The sequence below is a fragment of the Motacilla alba genome, chromosome 4, assembly GCF_015832195.1.
Source record: "Motacilla alba alba isolate MOTALB_02 chromosome 4, Motacilla_alba_V1.0_pri, whole genome shotgun sequence".
NCBI lineage: Eukaryota > Metazoa > Chordata > Aves > Passeriformes > Motacillidae > Motacilla > Motacilla alba.
Window position 1 is genome coordinate 46,519,436 of NC_052019.1, and position 26,463 is coordinate 46,545,898.

At 43.4% G+C, this 26,463-nt stretch overlaps 2 protein-coding genes across 2 annotated transcripts; both read right to left on the bottom strand.

Annotated features, from left to right (window-relative positions):
* Positions 1–2,592: 2,592 nt before the first annotated feature.
* OSTC (oligosaccharyltransferase complex non-catalytic subunit) lies at positions 2,593–7,313 on the bottom strand. Its single transcript, XM_038136265.1, has 5 exons — positions 7,197–7,313; positions 6,773–7,061; positions 6,478–6,571; positions 4,734–4,931; positions 2,593–3,637 (listed from the first exon to the last, which is right to left on the bottom strand). The coding sequence occupies exons 2-5, from the start codon at positions 6,909–6,911 to the stop codon at positions 3,619–3,621; spliced, it is 450 nt and encodes a 149-aa protein (XP_037992193.1). The 5' UTR covers positions 6,912–7,061; positions 7,197–7,313; the 3' UTR covers positions 2,593–3,618.
* A 2,538-nt stretch (positions 7,314–9,851) lies between these two features.
* Positions 9,852–12,755, bottom strand: RPL34 (ribosomal protein L34). Its single transcript, XM_038136266.1, has 4 exons — positions 12,595–12,755; positions 12,399–12,498; positions 11,577–11,680; positions 9,852–9,978 (listed from the first exon to the last, which is right to left on the bottom strand). Exons 1-4 carry the CDS (start codon positions 12,657–12,659, stop codon positions 9,894–9,896), a joined length of 354 nt encoding a protein of 117 aa, XP_037992194.1. The 5' UTR covers positions 12,660–12,755; the 3' UTR covers positions 9,852–9,893.
* Between the last annotated feature and the right edge of the window lie 13,708 nt (positions 12,756–26,463).

A 26,463-nucleotide genomic window follows, 5' to 3' on the forward strand; every position in this document is an offset into this window, starting at 1 on the left:
AGAAGTCAAACACATAGTGCTTCCTAATTAACATATTAAGAGCGTATATGCATATTTCTTCAAAATAGTTGAATCATCCTCCTTCTCCCACAAATTATTTCAGTGACACAAATCTTCCAAATATGTGTCAGTTCTTGGAGAAGTAAGGAGTGGGGTCAGTGAGACTGCTGTGTTGGACTCCCAGAGGGCAGACTTTGGCCTGCTTATGGCCCAGACTGGCAGAGTCCCCTGGGTCACAAAGGAGTCCAGGAAGGCCTGACATTCCTCAAGAAGGAAATTGTAAAGATGCAGAAGCAGGCCATCCTGATATGCCTAAAGACAAGACAAGCAGGAAGCAGACTGAACAGGGAGCTTTGGCTGAAAATCACAACAAAAAGGAGAGTTTATGACCTTTGCAAGAAGCCGTGGCAACTCAGGAGGAGCACAAAAATGTCAAAAGGACATGCAGGGAGAAAATTAGAAGGGTCAAGTCCACTTAGACCTTAAGCCTGGCTACTGCTATAAAAGACAACTGAAACTTACAACTAAATAAAACATTAGCAACAAAAGAGAGTCTACGGAGAATCTCCATTTTTTACTGAATCTGGAGTGAAACGTAGTGACAAAGGATGAGAAGACTGAGATACTTCATGCCTTCTTCACCTTGGTCTCTAATAGCAAGACAAGTCATTCTCTGGGTAGCCAGCCCTCTGAGCTGGAAGACAGGGATGGGGGACAGAATGAAGCCCCCCTTATCCAAGGGAAAGTGGTCAGAGCCTGGGCTATAGAGCCTGGGCACACACAGATCTATGGGCCTGGATGGGATCTATCCAAGGATCCTCAGGAGAGGCAATTGGTAGAATTGCTCACTCAGCCACTTCCCATCACTTACCAGCACCTCTGCATCTGGAGGTATTTAAAAGACATGGAGATGTGGCATTCAGGGACGTAGTTTCATGGTGGGCTAGGCAGTGCTGGGTTGATAGCTGGATTTGATAATCTTATAGATCTTTTCCAACCTAAATGATTCTATTATTCTGTTACAGTTCCACAATATGCAGGAGTCTGGGAAATGCATTGAGGGGGAAAAAAAATGAAGTCAGAATGTCTGTTCTTTTTCATCTAGATGTATTTTTCAACTTAACTCGATTAAGTATAAAATCATTTAAGGGTTCATATATGTATATACTCACTTTCAAAAGCTACACAAGTTATATATGTCTTCCTGACTATACTGACCAGGCATCATCTCTCAGAGATTATACTGAAGCCATGCATTCAGTATTTTCTCCATAAAGACAGCCAGAAAATCAAGACCTCTACACTTCAGCCTGACTCTTTCTGTTGCACTTGGAAGTAGGCCAAATTTCTGGTTTTAATCAGGAAAGATGTGTTCCTGCAAGCTCTGCTTTACCTTTACCTTGTTTTTAACCTCTCACCCACGATCTAGTTCAGTTGAACCTTGAAGCTATGAACATGAAACACAGATGGATATTGTCACTAGTTACAGAAAGTTTTCCTTCAGTCACTGAAACATTCTTCTTACTATTCCAAGCCCCTACATTAGAGGCCACCTGCTGTTACCTATAAAGAACAGCAGGCAATTACAGAAAATACCAGCCTTTCTTTACTGCAAAGGTGATTGATCTAACACACTGCAATACTTTTTTGCAGTTTATTTGACTCAGTAGAAATTTTATCTTTGGTGACAAGGAAGCCTTCAAACCACATTCAAAATTAACCAACCTCCAGCAGTGCATTCTGCCATCTTCCAACCCACCATGTGCCTCATTTCTGCGTAGTCCATCTTCTGCTCTGCATTTGTTGTTGTCCTGGTTCTCTCTGTGCCAGACCTGGGCAGAAGATCATATCAGACCTAGCTGGGAGTGTGCGACCAAAGATCTGTGATGTTCCTACAGCCTTATTTATTGCAAAGGGAGTCACCTAGTTTTACTCACCCAAAACTATATTCTATCTTGCAATTACATCTGCTTCAATTGTTGCTTCAAGTTACAATTCAAATTTGCAAGTACAGCGAAAGGCACTTCACATAGCACAGGCACTGAACTGTGCCTTTAAAATCATGTTCAAGAGCCTGCTCGTTTAGAACCAGCTGCAAACTCGGGACACTGAAGCTCAACTGCACTACAACAAGCACTGAGCCAGAGGAATCTTGATTTTAGTCAGTGAACTGACTTTCTGGTTTGACTTACCTCTCAAGAGTATTTAAAAAGACGACTTAAGATCCAGTAATTTACTTACATAATATCAATACTACCCCCTGAAGGTAAGCATGTGTCTCACCAAAACCAGAGTGACCATAAGATAACTGTGTCAAAAAGACTGGAAATTTTGCAGTTATGAGCCTCATAAAACAGCTCGAACTACCTCAAATCTTAATGACAAGCATGTAAGATGAACAGATGCAAAAGTGTCACATCGTATGTAAGGATGTGGCAGTGGAAGTGACACATCCTGAGGGCAGATGATTAACAACTAGCTCAGAAATTTGAGTAAGTTTGTGAGCAGTAATGCTTACTTCACAATTACAGGAATAAATAACTTTTCTACTTTATATTATTATACTGATTAAAATAGTGCTTCAAACACATATGGATTGCAGAAAAAGACATTTATGGTGATTCAGAGGGATCTTTCCTTCCCGCAAAATGCAATACATTACTTGAATTAAACATTTCAGCAACACTCAATCTTTTAAAATTAAGACAAATTAAACTGGAACTTTGCCTCACACAAAAAAGCAGAAGCTTCAGAAGTAAGTGTTCTTGGCTGCTGATAACAACATGTTGTTTGCATACAGTACAAAGTCATGGAAAATGAGGTTTCTTGTCCCTGATACTAAAAAAAAAATAATAAAATCATTATCCAACAGTGAAAAACAAAGCTGAAATTACATGGTCATGGTATGGCACCTCACGTCTGAATGTAGAACAGTCCATGCAAACAAGAAAAAGCTTTACAAGTTGAACAAATTTAAAATAATTTTTTAGAAAATAAGTTTTATTTGGCTCCTTTTGTACACTTTTTCTTAAAAAAAAAATGCACATTCATACAGTTTGCCCTTCCCAGTGCATGTCTGCATTTGCTCACATAGAGCATTAATATCATTAATATCAAGGCCAAAGATGCCTTCACAATAATTTCAGACACATTGTATTCTGGCTGTAAAGCATCCAAAGTTACTAATTTTCTGATTACAACTTGGAAATCAATGTTTTGAGTGTTTCTTCTCTGATTCACATACATAATTGTCCCAAACAGGGAAGAGGAGACAGACCTGCAACAAAGAACCGTCTATGGCAAATACTCATTTCAGGTAGAGCTAAAGGTAGGTTCTCTACTTCATACTGAGATGGAATATAAAAGAAATACTCAGCTATTTAACTTTCTCTTTTTCAAAAGCTCTACATCAGAAATGATAAAACATTGCTTGAAAATACAGATCAGCCACTGGTAGTCACAGTTTGTCTGCAGAGAAAGCACTCTTTCCCTAGTTGTTTCTCATGGCCAGGTCTCTGCTGTTGATGGTGACTGGAACTTGTTTCTTGCTGTTTCTTCTTAAAACACTTTGTGAAGAGGAGGAAATTCAGCTCAAACTTTCACACAGCACAAGAGGTACTAACCCATCAAGTAGCCCCTACGGGAAGAAAATAAATTTAGAGAAAAAGTTAGCAAACATAGGCAGCACTCCTCAAAAATCAAGAGGCAGACAATCTTAAACCAAAACTTAAGACTGAAAAAGCCTCTGCTGATCAAGACTATTTGGCCATCTTAACTACACACTCCTTCCTCAGCTGATTTTCTTCAATGAACAGTGAAAATGCATTAGCAATGTTCTTAATCCAGCTTTGGTAACTGCTTGGAATTTTTGAAGCCCACATTATACCCTAAGAAATGTTCTTTATTTGTCCTTTACACAAACTACAAGAGTTAAGATATTCAATACAACCTGATCTTTTCTGACACTTCACACAAACCTGTTGTCTCTTTCTCTTCATTTCTGTGAAGCCCTGTTCTTTTCATGAATTTTAGAATGAGAACTGTTGTACAGACAGACATGTACTCAGTGAAGCAAAAAAAACCCATATAGCATCAATGAAGCAAGAAAATATAGGGTAGGTCCCTATCCAGATACCTGCTGCCAGGGAACCCATCTCTTCTGTGTTATGAAACAAATTTCTTATGCATGCTGCAGAGGCCAAAAAAAGTATTTAAGAATAGAAGAATGACTGTCACTATTAATTCAACACTTCATGGAGCTACTCCATAAATTACCTACCAGTACCTCCAAACATCAGGTTTCAGCTATTCTAAATTAAATGGATGGACTGAAAAATACAGAGGGGGGCATAACTGGAAAACCTGCATTTGGATTTTGCACAGCCTGAAAGCTACAGTACTTTGACAGTTCCATATTCCTCAAAGCCCTGCTTTGTAGCTACTTACCTGACTAGTACAAACAATGAATTTTAAGGTACACTGAGCAAGTCAGACTCACTAAACATATTTTCTAACATACCAGGAACTGTCACCCTTTTTTAACTACAGCCTGATCTTACAGAAGCTGACTCCCAAAGCATCCCACCTCATTTAAGGTAACTTGTTCCAAAAAAGCAGTGAAAAAAGCAACTTATTTTCAAACTGAAGATCACTATATTTTCTGTTACTCTTAAATTTAACACAGCACACACGAGCCACACAAGAGAATAAAGACTGAAAGACAAATCACTTACGGTAATTTCATCCTCATGAAAACTCTGGCCATGAAGAAGCTCAAAAGCACACTGACAAATCCAATAAAGAGCAAAAGAAACCTATTCAACTTGGGGATATTTGGTGCATTGGATCGATCCAGAATTATGAATCCTAAACCACCCATTGTAAAGAGGAAGCTGGATGCAAGGCCTTCCATAATGTACTGTCCATTTACTCTAAAGGAGAAAAAAAGGTGAAAAGAGTCAGAAAAATATTAAAGAAATTATTTACATTTTTACAACCCTATCTACTCAACACACTTTAGCTATACAAACACACAGGATGATTAACTTTGACGGCTGACTTTCTAACTAGAGCAAGTAGGAAAATGTTATAAATGTTATACAATTACATCAAGACATTAATACACAATTTATGTCCAGAACTGAGACTGCAAGGTGCCCAGTGCAACACACAGGAGGATTTATACATATTTGTGCATACCAACAGCTACCACCCAGCTCACTGGTTTGCAAAACCACCTAGTCCAAGGAGGTCCCTAGTTATACAGATGATCCCAAGGCATGGCACCATGACCTCCTTATTTCCATCCCATGTTTAGGCAGGACTGCCTCAATCCTCCTCTCAGGACAAATTCCACTCAAAGCACTACGGCAGTGTGTGAAGCACATCTGCTGGTTCCAGCACAAATCCTGCAGGATGTTCTGCTGCCTGCTTGCTGAGCCTGCATGGATCCATGGCAGGGAGCCTGGGGGTGCCCCTTGGGGCTCTCTGTCAGCCCAGACAGCTGGACTTCCTTCTTACAAATGGAAAGAGATGGAGAGAGGAGGAAGCTGGGGTACAGAAAGAGTATTGCACCTGGATCACGAATCCCCTGCTTCTCACAGTCACTGAGCCATATTCCCATCCTCCTAAATAGCAACCTCATAAAACTGGCATTGATTTCTGTGGATGGCCACCCAGAAATAAAGATTATCATTACTGCCTCATACTCTGGAAACAAACAAGTTTGTCTTCTCTGGTCTTGTTTACACTGACAAATGACAGTGCTAGCAACTCCCTGCAGCAACTTGATTCATCAACATTGCAACAATCCAACCCAGTCTGAAGCACATATCTAGTCCAAGCCAAAATCTGTCACATCAACCATGTCACAGACCTCACGGATTCAACCAACTTTTTTGGTATTTAATAAAAATCTTTTTTTTTTTCCACACACATAGATTCCCCCCTGTTACAAAACTAGACTTAACTCTCTTCAGACCAGTTTGCTACTAGGAGTCTCCAGCTCATTTTCAGTAATGGAAGCCAAGGGCACAAGGAAGACCCTGTTGTTACACATTTGTAACAATGTTCCCCACCAAAGTCCCAAGTACGCTAGCGTTTAAAACCTAAGAAACAAAAGTTTCCCAAACATTACATATTCTGCAACAAAAACTGATGAAATTCATCCAGTATAAAGTTCTACCTGATGAGCAAGAAAAAGAAGTACCCCCAGCCCAAACCAGACCTTTCATTTTTAAAAGTTTTAGGACTAGGTTGTTTGCTTTCCACTGGTTGCAATGCTGGTTTGGTGGGGTTTTCGGAAAAAAAACAAAAAATAGTTCTTGGCAAATCAAGAACTGATATAAAACAACTCCTGCCTTGCAGAGAAAGAGGGGAAGGGAAGGGACAGATGCACAGCTCGGCAAGACGGGGTTTATTCCCTTGAGCTTAGGCATGTGCAGCACGTCGCTAGTGGGAACAGGGCCCTGCTCTTACCTGTATGCCAAGAAAGCCACCGGCCTCTGATGTCCGTGTTCGTCTGTCATGGAGCCCACGCTCGGAGGTTCCACGATCACGTCATAGATAATTCCTGCGGGGAGGAAAGCAAGCACCGACTTTGACCCGCAGCAGCGAGAGCCGCCCTGACACCGCGGGCACGCTGGGGGATGCCCGAGGCTCGCGTTCGGACCCGGACACGGGGCCAGCCGCGGCTCAGCCACCCGGGGCAGGGACCGAGGGAGAGCCGCTCCGTGAGCGGGGCCTCCCCTTCACCCCTTCACCCCGGCCTCACCTCCGGTGATGAGGAAGTAGGACACGACCACCAGCGCGTACACGGTCATGGCCGAGGGCATGTGCACCCAGCTCGGCCGCTTCAGCTTGATGTTGGGGCACTCGAGCACGGCGAAGGGCAGGCGGTACAGCGTCTCCATGGCCGCGGTGCGGTCCCGGGGCGGCCGCGGCCCCGCTGCTCCGTGCCGGCGCTGTCCGCTCCCGCCCGCCGCGGCCGCGCTCCGCCACCGACACGAAGGCGGAAACGGAAATGGGCTGCCGCGTCCCGACAGGGGGAAAGGGATCCCTTTCTGAAAAGACAAACCAAACAAAGTACTAGAAACTTGCGATCAGGCTTAAATAACAGATTCGGACTTTTTTTTGTCTGCATAAAGACATGGAAACGCCGCCAGTCCGCCGACGAAGTGTCTATCCGCATTACTCACCTGCCAGGACCCGGCAGCCCTGACGTGTCGGCGCTGGGTACCGGCTCCGGGCGGGGGCGTGGCCGGGGGCGTGGCCGGGCGCAGGCTCCGCCCCTGGGCTGGGCAGCCACGTGGCCGCCGCGGGTGCCCCGGCGCTGCCCGCTGGCCGCGCGCGGGCATTCCTGCCGCAGGGGCGACACCGGCGCCGCAGCCCCTGCCACGGCTAGGAGCACCCTTTGGACACCCCTGTGCTGATGCGTTTTCCGGCGGGGGCAAGGAAAAGCCACGTCCCGCGAGTGAGTTTGCACAGTCGTACTGGGGAGATGCAGAGCCGGCGAGCAGACCAAGTTCTGTAGTGGGACTTTGCCCCGGTCCTTGTGTTTGCAGGGGAGCGTGGGGCTGGGATGCCCCTTGGGCGCACCATGGGATGTGGGGCCGTCCTGACCCCACAGCCAGAGGTCACCCCGACCGCTGCACACAGAGCAGGCAGGAAAAGGCACATCACAGCAGTCGCTGCTGAGAGCAAGCAGGGTACCGTGTGTTACAGCCCATCTCACACGCTCCTGTAAGGGTGCACACAGCTCATCAGCCCAGCCAGGCCCCTCCTGCCTCTGTCCTCAGCTCGCTTTGGAGAGCAGCACCGAGGCAGCACGTCAGAAAAACGCGCCCTTTTGAGTGGAAGCTTCTCTAAGGAAAGGGGCGGGGAAGAATTCTTCAGGTTACACAGGAGCTCGTCCCGAAGCACACGCACCAGCTGAATTCGCCCATCTTGCCACGCTACCCAGCCTACCTCCCACTGCACAGCCATTCCCCAAATGTCTGCCCCCACTCCTACACTGCAGCCAACTGCACAGTTTAAAACAATTACAGGCCTTATTACCATTTCACTGACACACTGCCTAAGGACTGCTTTGATTTCTGCCTATAGTGGCAATACTTCTCCTAACTCCTAACTGTTGCCTTCTGGTGCAATCATGTCATTTATAGCTAGCTGTTTACAGTCTTACCCTTCCTCTTTGGAAGAACCTCCCTTGCAGTGCCTGTCAACAGATGTTCACGACATTTATCCTCATTATTCCAAAATTATTCTCCCTCCATCTCTACTTCTTTCCAAAAGCCTGAAGGAAAACTCTCTTTTCATGCAAAACAGGGGCAGGTTACACACACCTGCCCTAGCTGCTGCTTTTTTTTTTTCCCCAGCAAATTTACTAAAATTTACACTAGAACAATAAGACAACTAAAGAGATGTTAACCTTGTAAAGTAACTATAGTAACAACATCCAAAAATGTTAAGAGTAGTAATGTTAGGGTCAAAACCCCCTTTAGTGAGCTACAGCCTTTGCACCTGAGCTGAGGAGAAATGTTTCACATTTATCCTTTTTGAGAATATTGAGGATTATTTTAACTCCTTGGGACACTGTGAAGAAATCCTTGGGGAGGTACAACTCCTTTCAACATGCAGGGTATTAAGTCACGTATCCTGGACCAGAGCCACCTCCTGCTGTCACACCCAGGAGGCAGCTGAGAGCTGCCAAGCACCTCACCCAAAGCACCAGCTCCCTGCCACCAGAAGGGCTTTTTGACTCAGCCTTCTGTCCTCTGTCCCTTGGCTGACTGTACAGCTGACAGAGCTAGGCAGGGTAGAAAGGCAGCATGCACTCAAGAGCAACCTGCACACACGTGAGCCACAGCCTGAGCAGACACTACAGGTGACCTTAGAAACCCCTTAAAGTGGCACTCTCACAGCTCCCAGTAAGCCTCTGTGCTGTTATTATTTCTCCTCCTTCCTTACTCTCATGGCAGAGCTCACTACGTTTTGAAAAAACAGTTATTGGTTAAAAACAGGTAAAAACAGATGCCTGTCAGATACTAAAAGCAGTTCAAAATTCAGAGTTGGGGCTGAGGAATACCACTGCACATACAGGCAAAGCAAGAATTATCCTGACTGTATTATAACACTCCTGGACAGCATTAAGAAAAACATTTAGAGTTCTCTACAAAACAGAAAGAAGCAAAGCCATTTTCACTTCTTACATTACAATTGCATCCTTCAACAAACTTTGGTTCGAATTTCAATACCAGAGGCCCAAATTGCTAGTCTAAATCAGGAAACCTTTAAAGGTCTGTCCTAGCTGCACCCTAGAGCTCTGTTGGTATCATACCTGTAACTGCTGATCCAGAAGACCTAACAGGATACAGCAGCTGCAGCTTTCTTCCAGAGATCCAGATGCAGAAGTAGGCAACTGTCTGGTGGATACAGCACTGCAGCACTGGCTTTGAGAAGTTAAAACTACTCTCTCCACCCTCACTTGAGTAATACCACATAAAAGTAAAAAAATAAAAAAACACCTACCTTAGGCTTATACTAGATGTCCTCTTTTGCTTGCTTTTCCTTTTTAAAGTCCTAACTTTCTTCTGAGCCAGGTCCTCCAATGACTTCATAAACAGCTGCTGAAAGAAAGCCTGCACTGCTGAAAATTATTCCAATCCCTCTACATGACTGAGCCTGAGCTGAGAGTCCTGTTAAACCAGACTTCCTTTCAGCAGGCAGCACTGAACAGAGCATCCTGACCTACAGGCTCTGTTGCAGCAAAACCCAGCTCTGCACTGTACAACCTGCGAGAAGCAGCAGCTCCTACCAGCTTTGAGTCACACATGGAATGACAGGACACAAGAGAAGTGGAGATTTCATTTATTGGGCTGAAACTACAAATAGATTCACTTTGACTTCTGGCTCTGTGCTTGTGCCTTCAACACTTTCACAACGATCTTCTGCTCCTCAATAAGAAAAGCTCGTTTGATCCTGGAAAAGAAAAACTAGTTTAGGATATGTGTCTATCTACTAAAATATAAACATAAAAATAAGACAAATTACAATTAATTTTACCATCTCCCACATTCATTGCACGTGTGGTGTTAGCTCCACAGTTACATAAAAAGGGAACTCACTGCTGTTCGTGCCAGCAGCAAAAGGCAGGGACAGGAGCACTGCAGGAATGCAGCAGTTTGGGGATGGCAGCCTACAGTGCCTGCAAATTTAAGGTAAGTGGCTTGGAGGGAAGCAAGGTAATACTTGATGGCTGAACATGGGAAAATTTACCATCCTCACAAACTTCAAAGGCAAAAAGCAGAACTCCTAACTGGAGAATTAATTTAATTCTGTTGAAGTCAGAATTGGTGTGAAGAGTCGTGGTCAGCTCTCTTCCTCAGAACTACAGGAAACTACATGCATCTAGTTATCAAAAACAGGAATACTTTCCCTGTCAGGATTAAAGCTCCTTGCACATCAACAGGGCAAAGCATAGCAAGTCAAGCTGTGCCCAAATATGACTATTTCTGGAAGACGTGCAGGGCCACCAGGTAGATGGGACAGATCTGTGCACCAGCACTCACACACCAACAGACTATTGATGGTTCTGAGTTAAAAGCACAAGTGCGTCACACACTTTCTTCTACCTTTAAACAATAAAATGCCTCCTGTAAGTATCTGGTAGATATGGCTACTTCTGCAGTACACAAACCTGTCAAAGATGCCTAAGCAGGTGCAGGAGAAAACCTGACCATTACAGGAAAGGAGGTGGCTGTAATTTCTGGATTAGGCACAGTAGGAATAAAACACACTGATGCACTGAAAATTACCTATCAAGTTCATGAAGGGTTTGGGAAAACACTCAGAAAAAAAGTGGCTTTTAACATAGAAAAGTTATGCTATGGCTCTGCATCTTCAGTGGGGTGCCTAATGTAATTTATCTTAGAACTTACAAATGCCAAAAACCAAAAAAAAATGCTGGCACTACAGATGAATAAAAACCCTGGCATTAGACTGCTGACCCCAGACATCTGCTTTGTTTACCATTCACAGAGATGACACACTCATTGTCACATTTTTCCTCAAACTTGCCAAGGAAGCATAGGATATGCAATTGCTACACAGTAAAACTGAATTCAGTGAGGCCTGGCAAAGGCCTTTTTAAAGCTTAACCACATAAAGCTGCTAAATGCACTACCAAGTAATATCTGCAAATCCCAAAACACTACAAAGAAATGAAAAATTCAATTAGATCTGCAGAAGGCAAAACAGGACAACAGAACAGAATAATCTTTACTACGGGCAGTCAATACAAAAGATAAAAATCCACCATGAGCAGACTACTTGGTATCAATGCAACACTGCAGTAAGAAATCCTAAAGAACACGAGGTCTCCACAAAGGAGCTCCACACGCAGGAACTCCCTCAAATCCAAGGGACAAAAACCACACACGTCATTGCTTGATGTGCCCCAAGCTCACACTCTTTATCTCCACATACCAGTGTCAGACAAGAGCCTTCAAAATTTGGGAGAGATGTAAAAATTGTGTAAGAAGCAACCCCATGAAAAAAGCTGGCTTTCTGTAAATTACCTGTCACGGACACACTTGGCACACATGGAGCCACCGTAGGCTCTGCTAACGTGCTTCTTCGTTTTTGACAGCCTCATCAGAACTTTGGGGCGCACAGCACGGACCTACAGACAGCAAAAAGTAAACAAGCATGTCATGGGACAGCAATTTTTTTTCTCTGCCACGTAAAAAACAACATCACTTTTACAGTTAAAAATAAAAAATAGCAACACTTGAAGTTTACTATTCAAGATGCTAAAAAGTGACCAAGGCTGCAGCTCATTGCATGGGCCACCCTCAGCATTCCTAAGCTGATCTGCTAATTCCACCACAGGGGCTCCACAAGAGGTTCATTAAAAAATTGGTGATGAAAACGACTTTTTTTTAAAGACAGGAACTGCTCAAAGATCAACATTAGTCAAGCATTCCCGTAACTGTTAAAAGCAATGGTGCTACTTCATGAAAACACTCTGAAGAAATATACCTAAAATATAATACTTTTCCAAACTTGGCTTACCCTTTTTTTCTGCAAGTCTAACAGGTCCAATTTACATGTTTAGACCTGCTATAGAATTGCCCTGTCTAGCTTCAAAAATTTCAGACTTTCTAAAGCAAGAGATTATATTTAATTATAATGCAAACCAGGAACATCAAAAAAAGTTTGAGCTTCCAAAGCTTATTTTGCCAGCAAACTTTACAACATTTGATTTGAATATTTAAAAGAAAAAGGTTATTTCAACAAGAACTGCTCGGTAAAAAGGCCCAGTGTATACTTGGAAAGGCTCTTTGTCCTGAAGAAAAGCTGCAGCACAGCAACACCCTTGGGCGTTTATTCATACTCACACCACGAAGTCTTCCTGGGCAAATCCCACATGCTGACTTGGGGGCCTTTCCCACTTTCTTGGTGTAAAGGTAAACAATCCTGTTCCCGGGTGTTCGGGACCTAAGCACAGCAGAGAAACACTCAGCTAACGTAACAATCGGAAGTGAAGCATCACCTGTTTACAACAGAAGTTTTCTTGCACACTGTCTTACTTACAGTCTGGTCTTGTTGGAAGCTGTGTTGTAGGACAACCTACGGCGGTATGTCAGGCGCTGCACCATTTTTCACCCCTAAATAAATCAAAACCAAAGAGGCACTAGTTAAGAGCTGGACACGCACACAGGAATTCGCATCTCACATGATCACCGGTACAGAGCCAGATGTGCATCAGCAGCTGCCGATTCGATACTAATACAACTAAAGCCTTTCCTGACCAGCGACAACCACCAGGACTGGATTAGAGAACAACAAATCGCGTGACAGCGGGCACGATGCGATCCGCAATGGAAATTCACCCGAACTAGCTGGAACACTGTTAAAACATCCTTGTCTTGCCTGGATTATGTCACGCTCTCCTAAGAGACTGCTTAAAGCTTTAGCAGCTCCGTATTTTTAAGTCAACATAAGCGTCACTCGCAGCCCCGGGAGACGCGGGCCCTTCTCGGGAGCCTCACCGCGGAGGCCTCGGCAGGCCCGGCCTCAGCCGGGCGGCTCTGCGCCCCGCTCCAGCCCAGGCGCGGGCAGCAGCAGCGCCGCCGGCCCATCCCCACAGCCCCTCGGGGCCTCGGATCGCGCTTGCCGCCCGCCGGACCGCGGATGGAGGCGGATAGGCGCCCACAGCCCTCGCCCGCCCCCCGCCATACCTGGCGCCGCCGGACCCGGAAGAGGAAGCGGAAATGCGCGGGTCAACATTGAAATAGCGGCGCGCTGGAGCCCGGAAGAAATAGCAGCGCCTGCGCACTAGAGTACATCTACCCGGCAGGGCGGCGAGCGGGCAGCGCCATGTTGTACGGCACGGAGGTGCTGGGTGGCGCCATGTTGTACGGCTGAAGCGAGACGGGGCGCCGCTCGGCGGCGGGATCGGGAGCCGGAGCAATGGGCGCCATGGGGGCACCGTTTTGTTTTGTCGTGTGTTTTGCTGAAAAACTGTTTGACTAAATTATCGGCTTCTGTCCTGGGAAAGAAGGGTTTGTGCTTCATTATGGCAATTACGTAGCTGTGGGCCCAGAAGCCATTCCCCATGCTGCTCTGAATTACAAGTCACTCTTACAGGCTTTTCCATGGCACACTGCCTCGCGACACACCTGGGAACTGTGTGTCTTACACAAAACTTCCACAAGGAAAGGCTGGTCCCACGGAATCCCTCGAAAGCCTTGCCTGGAGCATTGCAGGGCTGTCATTGCCATGCTCCCCTCGAGATGCCCTCACTCCTGACCAGCACTGGCCTTCCCAGGCATAGGACCAGGCAGACAGGCTTATCCTGAAACTGACCCTCTGGAGAGCCATCCAATGTCCACACTTGCCTGCCACCTCCTTGCTGCACTCACTGTGCCACATGCTCTGGAGCAGGTGCTCACACAGGAGCATGAAGTTACAAACCTTTCTCTGCTGGTCAGGTCAAAGGTCCGCCTGACTCAACCCCCCATTTCCAGGCCACAGGTACCTAGGAAAAGCATAGGGAAAAACAGGACACAGCTAGTGGAACTGTCCCTTGACACATCCTCCCTGCATTCATCCATCAGCAGCCTCCAAGGGTCCTGAGCTGGGTCACATTTTCTGACCTTAGATTATCTCAGTTGGTGTGAGCATGGTGCTGTTGCACCAAAGTTGTGGGTTCAATCCCTGTAGGGGCCATTCTCTTAAGAGCTGTGCTCAATGATCCTTGTGCGTCCCTTTGCACTCAGAATATTCTGTGAAATCTATTTAATAGCCTCTGGTAGACCCCTGACAAAAGAAAAGAAAGGAAATAGCCAGAGCTAAGGGACTATATGATGGCTTGTCAGTAGGCAGAAACAGCATTCCAGTGGTGCCAGATCTGCCATGTTAAAATCTAAATGCACAGAAGGTACCTCTGGCAGCCCCTCACCTTTTTATTAAGCACTGTGTTGATAGGAAGGAAAGGAGAAACACTCCCTGGACTACACTTCTCCCAGATGTTTGTGTCAGCTCCCATCCCACACCCCCAGTCCCTGCCAAGCTGAAGAGCATGTTGACAAGCAGGGCTGCCTCTGTGTTCTGAAATCAGCATCTGGCCTCTGTTATCCATCTGTGACCTTACTAATGGACCTGGATGCCACCCTGCCACCTGACTCTGACATATGAAAGACCAAGAGGTTTTAAAGCACACTTTTCCATCACTTCTGCTCCCCAGCCTCTCGTGGCGTGTTCCCACTGCCACACCGAGTCCTCCTTCTCACGGTGAGTGTGAATGCCTTGTGGCTGCTGCCACAATTGATACTGACTCGCACAGTCAAAATCTCCATGCAGCATCAATGGGAAATCACCATCTGCAAGGAGGATGGGGTTGGGCCCACTGTCTGTGAGCCCTCAAGTGCTCTTTTGCTCCACTGACCTGAGCGCTGTTCCACAGTGGTACTCAGGGACCCACACATTAAGCATGAAGGGTGCTGCTGCTGCCATCGTTAGTGGCTTCAGCTCTGCTTTTGGAGATTAGCAAGTGCTCAGAATGCTTTGATGTGTGCTCCTGGCCTTATTTATGTAACTCGCAGTTTGTTGTACGGCATCCTCCCTGTTTTCAATCTATAATTATTATTTTGGTTAATTATTGACTCTTTTTAAGTGCAAATCATGGACACCAGATTTTTTTTTTTTAATTCATGAAAGAGGAGAAAATATGTATGAACTAGATTTTAGGGTATATTTAAAATAGGCGCATATTTTAGAAGACAAGTAAATTTCAGCGCAATTAGAGTATTTAACGTGAACTTTCTGGGCCCAGAACCCTGAGGAGAATAAAAAAGCCAATTAAATTAGATTAAATAATCATGCCTAGATATAAAAGTGTAACAGAATCCAATTGTTAAAGAACAGCACTATTAAATTATGATAGAACAGTTTAGATATTGTCAGTGGAACAGGTAACTATTTTATTATTGACAATAGTATTGATACACATTTGAATTTACCCCACTTAGGCTCTAAACTCAACCTGTGTAAGTTTTAGAAACTGCCAATTAAATTCCAGCCATTTGCTTCTGCTGATGTACTGGCCTAGTTTTTCAAGCATTTTCAGTTCTTTTTTAAAGAGGAACAGGGCTATCAGGCAAACGGCTCACCAGAGCATCTGGAAATGTTAGCTTAATGACAACTGGTTTAATGCTATCTAATGTGGGGATAAGATTTGAAGCAGAATCTCACTAAGCCCATTTTGTACAGATTAGTCAAGTGATTCATGTTCTCTGCTACTCCTACCTCTTCACAGGACCAAAACGTCTCTTTAGGGAGCAGTCATTTTCCACATCCAACATGTCTTGTTAACTCTTTCTGCATTTTCTTTTTTCCTTGAATGCCAGAAAGGGGATGGGTTAGCAAATGCACAGCACAACAATGTGGAAAAGTAACAGTGGCATCCTCTAAAATCCATTTTTTTCTCTTCTAGGATGTCAGTGGAAGCAGAGCATCTGAGGTTGTGGGCCTTTTCATTGAGAAAACTATAGGCTGGCTTCCAGGGTGTACTTGCTTCTCAGCAGTGTAAAACCGTAAAGCTCTTTTCCACCAGATCCAACTGGAAGGATAATCATCTCTGATGGCTGTTTAGTAATGGAATGTATTTTGCACTGGCCAGCGGGCTGTCACCATATTCTGTTTAATGCATCAGAAGGACACTTTGTTCACAGTTTAAGACCAATTCTTGGTATGTTGACCATCCTGTCTTTTCCACATGGTCCTCTCTTGATCTCTCTTTTTACTGAAAGCCCTGATCTGTGTGCATGACAATTTGCTTGGTCACGTGGAAAGTTTCAACAGAGTAAGAGTGAGAGTTCCCAAAGGCAAAAGGCTTGATAAGCCTGGCTGGATCCTCTTATACTTTCCTCACACTTCTGTACCACTTCCAGGAATCTACCAGGCCCAGGAGGGTTCCACTGCCCCATTAACTTCTCTTCATGGATCCCTCTAGGGCTTTTCTCCACAATAAGCTTCAATTAAAAAATGAGACATGTTTTCACTCATATTCACTTGCTGTTGTACCAATCCAGACTAGCAAATTCTAAGAGGCATGGGAAGGAAAGCAAGCCTGTAGGCAAGCACATACTGAGTGCTGCAGAGAGGAAAAGATGTGATGGCTGAGAGGTAAGGTGCTCCTGTTAAGTCGCAGTCAGGATGCCATTTCCATGAACAGTGTATCAGTACATATTTTAGAAGTGTCACACTGAAGTCAGAATCCAACCTCAGGTGCTGCTTGGATACAACCAACAGGCCCAGATCCATAAATGTGGAAAGGAAGCAAGACCTTTTGGAAAAGTATTAGCAGCTGTTTGAAAGGGTAGAAAGAAGAGGTCCTCGGCTCCACTGTCTCTCCAGAGCTGATTTTTTTTCCTTAAAAATCTCATTCCCTTTCCTTGTTAACTATGTGGCATGTGTTGCAATCTGATTATACTAATTTCTATCAACATAACCTTCCACAACACAGACCTGTGCAAATTACGTTATGAGAAGCTGTAGTTCATTTCCATTTCAGTGGAGCTTGTTAAACAAGCAAAATTATTTTGTAGCAAAGGGAAAAACAATTTAGTGGAATGCAGTCCTAGCATAGGAAGTACATAATATCGTATTTGGGTTGAAACTTTTTCTGTCAAAAATGTCATAACCCTGTAAGAAAGAGAATTAAAATCCCGTTATTTTAATTTACATCTAGCTACGAGATAAGTAAAGTTATCATTGAAATTCTAATTAAATAGGATGATTGACTAAGGTAGGACATCAAAGAAGAGAAGTGAATATGATAAGTCAAAGTCTTATTAATTAGTCCGCGTGGAAGAAATTCCAGGGACGTCAAGCTGAGGCTGCTGCAAGGAGAAAAAAAGCAGACAAGAAAATGTGTGTTTCTTTGAAGTTAGGAACTGAGATAGTGATGGAGGTAATTGTGTCTGACTGGATCCAGTAATGAAGAGCCGTAAATCAGACCTAGGAATCGGAGGAAAGATTCTAGTAACGAATGTGGCTGCCCCCCTGCTGCGAAGAAACAGAATGCAGAGCTGACTAATTGACCCAGTCTATCTCCCAGTAGCTCTCTGTTATTATTTATTAATTTTTAATTTCTGAATTATTTACGTTCTGGGAAATTATTTTTGACAGCCTGTTAGGCGTGCCAAAGTTAATGGAGGATGAAAGGACCGGTACTAGAATTAGCAGGGATGTAGTCACAGGCTACTGAATTTAATGATTTTGGAAGGGAAAATTGATTTCACACAGCGTGTCACTTTATACTACTTTAGGGATACACCAGCTATTTGATTAATTGAGGAATAACCAACTCAAAGTATATTTGAAGTGTAAATGAATCACAGTGCTCAGCTGTTTATTTTTCCCTTTTTCTGATGAGAACACTGACTTTGCCTAAAGTTGCCGATTAAAACCAATACAGGTAGGTCCCATACTCACACCTGCTTATTTTCTCCTGCCTTAAAGAAAATAAAGACTTTCACCATCTGGAGAAGACATGCAATCCTCCATCTCACTTGGGATAGAGTTCATCCTTCTTATGCAACACCTAATTAAACAGGCTTTGTGTGCACTCACCCTCCCCTGTGAAAAGTGTTTAAGACAGAGCAGGGTACTGAGCCCATGGGCAGCACAAGCAGCTGAGATGTGAATTCTTCATGGTGACAGCTCATGTTTGCTTTTCATCAGCCCCCAGGCTGAAGTCAGGGTCCCTGGCCTACAACATCCCCTGTCAGTTCTCCTGGTGCAGCCATGATAAGCCGGGCCATGCATCTTCCACACAGAGCAATGGAAAAATAAAGAGGCTCTGAACAGCTCTTCCAGGCTGTGAAAACTGCATTTCACCCTTTGTGCCAAATAAAGCTAAACCCCCTGTCTGCTACTCACGTCTAAGCCTTCTGACCATCCAGGCATCAAGGACATAGAGGCAATCTTTCCCCAGCAGTGTGTACTATGCTGTAAGCATCTCACATCTCTGGGAAGACTCACACTGGAAATGTCTCCAGAGCTGCTTGGGATCATCACCTCACACTGCTCCTTCCCCCAACAGCAGCCACCCAAGGCAAGGGACATGGCCAAATTTTCCCTGCCTTAGAGGGAGGATGTGCCTGTGCCCAGAATCAAAGGGGCAAAGCACTCTCACTGCCAGAGTTTCCTGTGGCAGACTTGGGTCAATCACTTAATTAAGGGCAGTGTAATCAGCTGTGTGGGCACTGGTGGTGGTGATTTTGGGTATCTTTAATGTAATGTTTGCAGGTTGCTCAGTGTTGCCTCCCAAATACCTTAACAATCTAGTTCCCTAAATACTAGTCCTAACTGGTTTAAGTCCAACCTTCCCTGTTCTAAAATAAATGTAGTTGATGTTATTATTTAATAAAATCTTTGGGACTCTGTAAAGACAATTAAAGTACAATTCTTTACCTGTGCAAGTAAAGAGCAAGTAAGCACCAAATACTAGCTGCCCCGTGTAGCTGCCCCTTTCCACGAGAAATTATTCAAAACTATCTGCCATAAATTGAAATGGATCCCATGAACAGGTGAGAAAGGTGTAGGATAGACTCTATTTCTATCTAAGTCTAATAAGCAATAAAACTCTTTTGAATTGACTGCGACCAAACCACTGACTGAGAGGTTGAGTGTCAGAGGAATCTGGAATTTTGGACACTTTTCTGTTGCTTTGTTCTTTAAATAAGGAATGGGTACCTACTAAGGCAAATGTTGACCATACAGGGATGAGGGGGAGAGATAAAGAATGAAGAAAGGTCAATAATGCATTAGTGTACCTTTTAAAAAAATTATACTTATCTTAATGATTTAAAGATACATTAACAGTACAGGAAGGTTTTGCTGCTTAAGTTCTCTGAGGAGCTTATAATTCATACAAACATCTCCCTGGTTTTTTTCTGAGCACTTCAGAAGCACTAGGAACATTTCTTCATGATGTTTTACCAAATCGAACATGCAAGAGAAGCCTGTTTTTCTCCGTTACCTTTCGGATTATACGAGTGAAAATCAGCTATGCAAGGAGCATCAATTACAACAGGCTGCTAAAGGAGGTGTGTGACCTGTGGCCTCTGCTTGGCTCTAGGGGTTTTTTCAGCATGTGACACTGGACTGGCTGCTAGAACAAAAGCCTGATGCAAAGACTATTTTTTCTGGGTCTCCCGAATCTGTGAGATATCTTTGGCTTTGGGGGCTTTTTTTGTTATTATTGTTAAAACTTTCTAAAGAAGGAACACTGTGTATAGTGTTGATAAAACAATATGAAATATGATTTTTGAGATTGAATGTTCTCTTAGTATCATTGAAAGCACACTCACTGCCATGGAATTCAGAAAAGGTCAACTCACCAGCAGCAGAATTGACTGCCCCAAACTACATAGAAAATGTGATCTAAATACAATAGCTTAAGGAACAGCAATTCATATCTTCAAATATTACAGAACAATTAGGCAATTTATGCTACTTGAAGATTTACTTTACAGTTTCAAAATGCTCAATGGAGAAACAAATACCTTTTACAGTACATGCAGAAATTAACCCTAAAATATTTACATTCAACAAATGCAACTTCTTTTGAAGAAGATGATTTAGCGGGCTCTGCTGTTCTATAGTGGAATGAATCCATCATAGAATTGGCTTCTCCCTGTTTCAGTATTAAAACAAAAGGGAAATGCTGGCAGTGCAGCACCCTGGGAATTCAGCTCAGAAGTCCAATTAACAACAACTAATTCCCCGTACTGCCTATTTACCCCTAAGATTTGGCTAGATATAATAAGTCATGCATTTTGCATTTAAGCTTTTAATGCCCAGAGGATAACAAAAATCTATCCTGATCACTTTTTATTTTCATCATATGAAGAGAGAAGAAAACATCATTCCTTCCCTCTTCAGTTAAGTGCATCCATATCTTTGTGCTAAGTCTATGAATGAGCTGCCTCCTGTCTTCTCCCCGTGTCTCCTTACCCTACTTCTCCATAAATGCCTTCTTTCTTCAAGAAGACATGAAGGTAAGAATCCCTTTGGATGTGTGTTCTGTATAGCTAGCTACATGTAAAATTATTCACCTTCAAACAATGATCTACTGGACATTCATTGGACCAAGTCTCCTGCCCTTTAGACTGTCATGCTGTATTTATTGTATGCAGAATACACTCCCCTCACACCAGATTTCAGTGCAGGTGCTATCAAGATACTGCCCAAAAGCTAAAAATGTAATGTACTGTAAATGGTAATGACCAGGCTGTAACATGCTAAAGATTAGGCAAATACTACCAATAATCAGAATGATCTTTTGCAACTCAATTTTGCTGACAGTGTAAGTCAGATTGAACCAAATTCTCCAAAGGTAAAAGTCCAGAACAATCCTACACACTTTAGATGCAAAAGGGAGAGAAGCAGAGCAAAAGCAAGCAAGTAAATATGTGCATCTGGGGCTTTGGATATTCCTTGCTAGGTACAACCTAAACTGTACATTAGTAATTAGGGACACATTAAAATATCTGTCCATCCAGATACATTTTTATCGGTATTCAGCAGGAAACAATTAAAGCCTAGAAGTATCCATATACCTCTGCATTTATGAAGTTTTGTAACAAAGAAATAATGCAAATTCACCTTGATTGAAGGGAAATTGGAAGAAAAATTAAATTGTTTGAGAAGCAAACAATGGAGCATATTAAATCTTAAAGCATCACACTGATAGAACACAAGATGTGACACTGTGCTGAAAGAAATGCCTGGATCAACATTAGGTAGCCATGCCTGCAGAGCAGCAGGTTACTATACAGAAAGCTGCCTACAAAATATTTCTGCAACGCTGTACTTTGCTGTGCATTGCAAAAATCCCAGAAGGTGGTATTTTTTTCATGAAGCTGTGATGAACTTGGCTTATGTTTGGCATCAGACTGGCTGCTCCTTACGGGGGTTTCCGAGTTGCATATTTGCAGATTTGCAAAGGCCAGACTTTCAGAGGGGCTCACAGCCAGCTTTCCAAGCACTTGGCTGCCAAGCTGCAAGCCTGGCTTCTCACAGGTCCAGGAATCAGAATGACTCAGTGGATACCAATCTCTTATGAACATCCCAGACTAACTGGCTGATGAGCAGATATGCCTGTGACAGAGGCTGAGACAGCTGAATGCAGTATTTCTGACCCAGTCAGATGTGAATTTTAGTACCTGTCTGACCAGAGATGGCAGGTGCAAAGAAGAGCCTGCTCTGAACTTCTGAAGGAAAGTGTTGGCTTCATCTTATTCTTGAGCAGATTTTCTGATTGCTCTGCACCCTCTTCCCTGTGAGCAGCAAAAACAGCAGGAGTTGGACAGGCTGATCCCAAACAGGCCTCAGTGGAGGGCAACACAACACCCCCATTTTTGTAACACCCCATGGTCAAGCCTCCTGCTTGCAGGGGAGCGGAGGACGGCAGCACTAATGATTCTCTCCCTTCTAAAGCTGCTAGATTTTAAGTGCTTTGAGGAGATTGAAGACAAGCATTAAATTTTGATTAAAGGGACACTGCCAACTTACATTAATCTTAGAATTTAGGATTTATAACAGGCAGGCAAAGGTGGATGAGAGCTTGCATGTTGGCTGTAAATATTTCTTTGCAGCAGGATGAAGACCTTATCTGCTGAGAACAGTGGGCATCAAAATTAACTTGAATAGAAAACTAACAAGGTCCCCTTTAGTTTTGCTGCCGAGGGAGAAAGAATGTAGATGGGGAGATAACATGTAGCTTCCCAACTGCAACAATGCTCCACTTAAATTTTGTGTGTGAAAAGCTTGCTTGTTTGTTGCTTAATGTGGTTGTCACAGTGATAAAAAGCCACCCTCAAGTCCCATTTGAAATAATTAACAAAAGAGTACAGTGACAGGAAAGGTTAGTGCAGGTGAGCTGGCACATGGACTAAATGCCTTTCATCTGCTTTTCCTTTATAGTGAATTCTTAGAGATGGTGTAGCTACCTAGTGTTAAATGCATCGTTTACTGCAGCTGATGAGAAAGTAGCAAATTACTTTCAACAATCAGAGACATTTTCTGCAAATCATTTTGCCTGCAATGAGATCCAAATCTGAACTAAGTTTTTCAAGGGAATAGCCTAAAAGGCAGCAACTCACTGTAACTTCAATGTATGCTAGCCTTATAGAAAGAATATTATCCAGAAATGCGCATTCTCAGAGAAACTATGGAACTGTGAATCCAGATGCTCATCTGATAAAAACCAGCTCCCTGAACAGAGATATGTTGATTTATAATAGCCACAGGTCTGACCCCACATCTCAACAGAATTAGCTGCAGCCACAGAAATCTTCTGCAAAAAAAGATCAGTGTGGTCTTGTCTCAACCAAAGGCTGGGTTTTTGCTACAGAGTTCTCTGCTATCTTGGCAATATCCAATTGAGCAAGCCTTTGAAAGGAACAGGCAAAATGAATCTGAGTAAAATGTAACAATGGCCCTGATTTTCTGTTAGTTCTTTATAAAGTACAAAAAAACTGAAGCAGACTTCAGTTAACAGGACTTATGGCTTCAAATGCATTTTGAGTGCAGTGACACTACCTCCTCCCGGGGTCCCTGCAGCAGATGAGAGGTGCTTCCCAAAGCTGTAGCATTAAGTATATAGGGTATGTAAGAGGAAGGATGAAATAAGGCCGTGCTACTGCTCTGGAGATGGTAGAGTGCAGAAGAGTGCTTGAACAGAAATTGATGACTACTTGTTAAACAAGGTTAATTTGTTCTCCTTCCAGAGTATAAAATGGCTTCAAACACTTCTAAACTAGGTCATTTGACTGCTCAAGAAATACATGGTGCTAGGCAGCTGTCTTTAGCAACAAGTTTATTGGAGAGTTTGATTGCATCCCAAAAGCATGCTAGATATTTCTGACCATATCAAAGAAAACTCAACTATGTTATCAAGGCACACTAATGAGGTGGTTTGTTTAATTGAAATACTTTAAGTTTCCATGTAGTACAGCATGAAAAAATCATTATTTTCATTAGATGAGCTACTCGTTAGCTGAAAATCTAAGTTACAAAATATCACAGTGTGAGATAATAAATACATTGTAAAACACATTAAATCCAGGTTATTAAAAAGAAGTTCTATTTAAAATATAGAGCCATGTAACTTGGGCACACTTCCTTGTACTAGGAATCAGGTTTGGTTCTTTGAAAAAAATATCCAAACCCAAAGGACCTCACCATGCTTTCACTGAAATCACTGTCAAAACTCTGACCCATTTTAGCCTGGATAAATTACTTCATTATTCTGTGTCACAATTCTGCACTAATGGGGTTTGTGTGCAGCAGCTGGAAGTTCTGAGGCTCATTGACAGACCCCCCTGTTTTAGCCTTGAATTCACTGATGCTCTGTTTGATGCAGTCATTAACAGCAAGTCAGGAAGCACTTTATAGCTTGCAATTTTAGGGGCAAATGTTTACCTAAAAGTGTAAGACATGGGAGATTTGTGAACTTCATGTAAAAACATGCTTCTCCATGGGATATCTCACATGTGCTTGCTGAGCAGAAGTTTAAGACCTGTACAAGTCTCATCAAGAGGGTGCAATTTGAATCCATGATGAGATTAGATATAAAGGGGAAAAATGGCTGGAAGGGTTCTCTAGAGCCCATCTAGCCCAATCCCTCTGGTCAAAGCAGGGTCAGCTGGAGCACTTTGCAAAAAGCTGCATGGAGTTGGGTTTGGAATACCTCCAGATGTGGTGACTCCACAACCTCTCTGAGCAATCTGTTTCTGTGATTGACCACTTTCATAGTAAATCTGTTTTATTTTAAGTATAAATTTGGTTTCCCGTATTTCAATACTTGTTGTGTTTCAGATTTTGTGTTCTTTATTCTCCCTCACTCAGTATTTCTACAGATTGGGAAGATTCCCCTTGAGCCTTCTCTCCTTAATGAGCTCAGGGTCCTACTGAGAGTTCTTCCTCATCACATGCATTTAAACACTGACTTGAGGACAAAATTGTATTTTGGTTATCAATTCACTGCTGGGCTTGGTCCATATGAAAAAAAGACTAAAGTAAGACTCTGGTTCAACTATTGTTTTATGTAATTCTACAGTGGGGCCAACTTTTATCCTTTGTCCCTGCACACCCCATGCCACCCCCTGTCTTTTCTATGTCTTAGACTAATGAGGGCATGTTGTCCTTAGTTCTCAGAGCAATGGTTCCTTCCGAACTTATTGCTACACATTTGCCAAGGGATCTTCTCTCTTATCTCGCTCGTGCTATTCCTCTCTCTCCTCCCCTGCTGAGAGATTAGTCCACCAGCCCTGGGAAAGTGTCCTCACAGCACTACTCTGTCACTAATCCAGCCAGCACAGGTCACCAGGGTTGAGCAGAGACAGCCACAAGATTTAGAAGCCAGATCTTAATTCCCCAGGAGTCCTGGGCATGCTTTCAGGCTGCCTCCACATGTTGGCAGCCAGGGATGTTGACACATCTTCACAGCTATTGCTCTCCCTGTCAGCTAGAGTCAAGTCAGTGACACTGAATGGTGCCACCAAGAGCACATGGACATGGAGGAGATACAGCAGGAGTGATGAAAGATCCCCTTAGCCAGCGAGCCTGCCAGAGATTCAGGAGAAGGTACAGATTACAGATGGTACAGTAATCTCACAACTGGCCAAATCTGGAGCCTAAGCAATACTTATATGGAGATGAGCATGCATTAAAGGCTGCCAATGTGACAGCAGAGAGGGCCAATATTTCGGCTTGGCCAGGAATGGGCACACTGCCCTCATAGAGCCACCTGCTGAGATCAGTCATGCCAGAAATGCAAGTAATCCTGGTAAGGCAGGTGCCTGGGGGGATCAAATCCTCAGTCAAAACGAAAAAAAAAAAAAAAAAAAAAGGGCAAAACCCTGAGCCCCAGGCCACCTTCATACACCTGGCAAGAGCCCCTCTGCAGCCTGCAGACTGTAAACTCCGGAGGTTGGAGCGCTAAGGATGAGAGCTGCACCTCATGCTCCTGCCTCTTCACTCAGTTATGAAAACAGATTTTATTTTCCTCTTCCACAGAAACAAAGTTGCACATTTTAGAGTTAACTCTTGCTCTTCTCATTTTCTGTGGGTTTTGTTAAACATTTTTAGAAGTCTTTCCTTTTTTCCCTACAGGGGCCAATAGAGATGTGGCTTGCAGATTAGTACAACTGTTAGCTCCCTTTAATAGGGCTTTTCTTATCCCATTTAAGTAGAATAAAGAAGCTTCATTTGCTAGCTTAAAAAAATCAAGACCTTAATTCTTGATCATTGCTCCCAAGTGGACCCAGTTGGAATTCTCTCATCATCACTGATCAAGTTTGGACTTTTTTTGTTTGCTATTCAATTTCATTTGCTTTCATCCTTCCAAAGCACTAGCAGGCTTTCAGCCCTGCTGAAACATAGGACGGGGCTTTAAATACATTGCAGGGAGATCCCTGTAGCAATGGAAAACTGGTGCATAGCATTTAGCTATGTACATCCCTTCCATAAAACCTGCATTTACATTATATTAAAACTAACCCGCTGACTCGTTTAATCATAAAAATTAATATTCCATTTGTCTCTTCACATTATTTATTTGATGCAGCGAGACTGTCAGTCAATTTCTCTGATTTCAGACCTGGGAAATTTTTATCTCACAGCAGCATAAAAATCTTTCTGGTTACTAAGCTGCAATAGATTACCATCTGGATCTATTGCTAAAATAATACCCATGGAATGTTTCTCATGTCATGGATAAACTTGCTCTGATGTTTTATAAATGTTGGGGATTTTTTTTTTTTACAGATCCCAAGATGAGTTTGCAAGGAAGATCAACACAGAGAGCAAGTCTGCAAAACAGTTTTCCAGTTAGGATACAGGCCATCTAAGCCACTTCTCCAGTTTCTTGTGCCTATCATTTCCTAA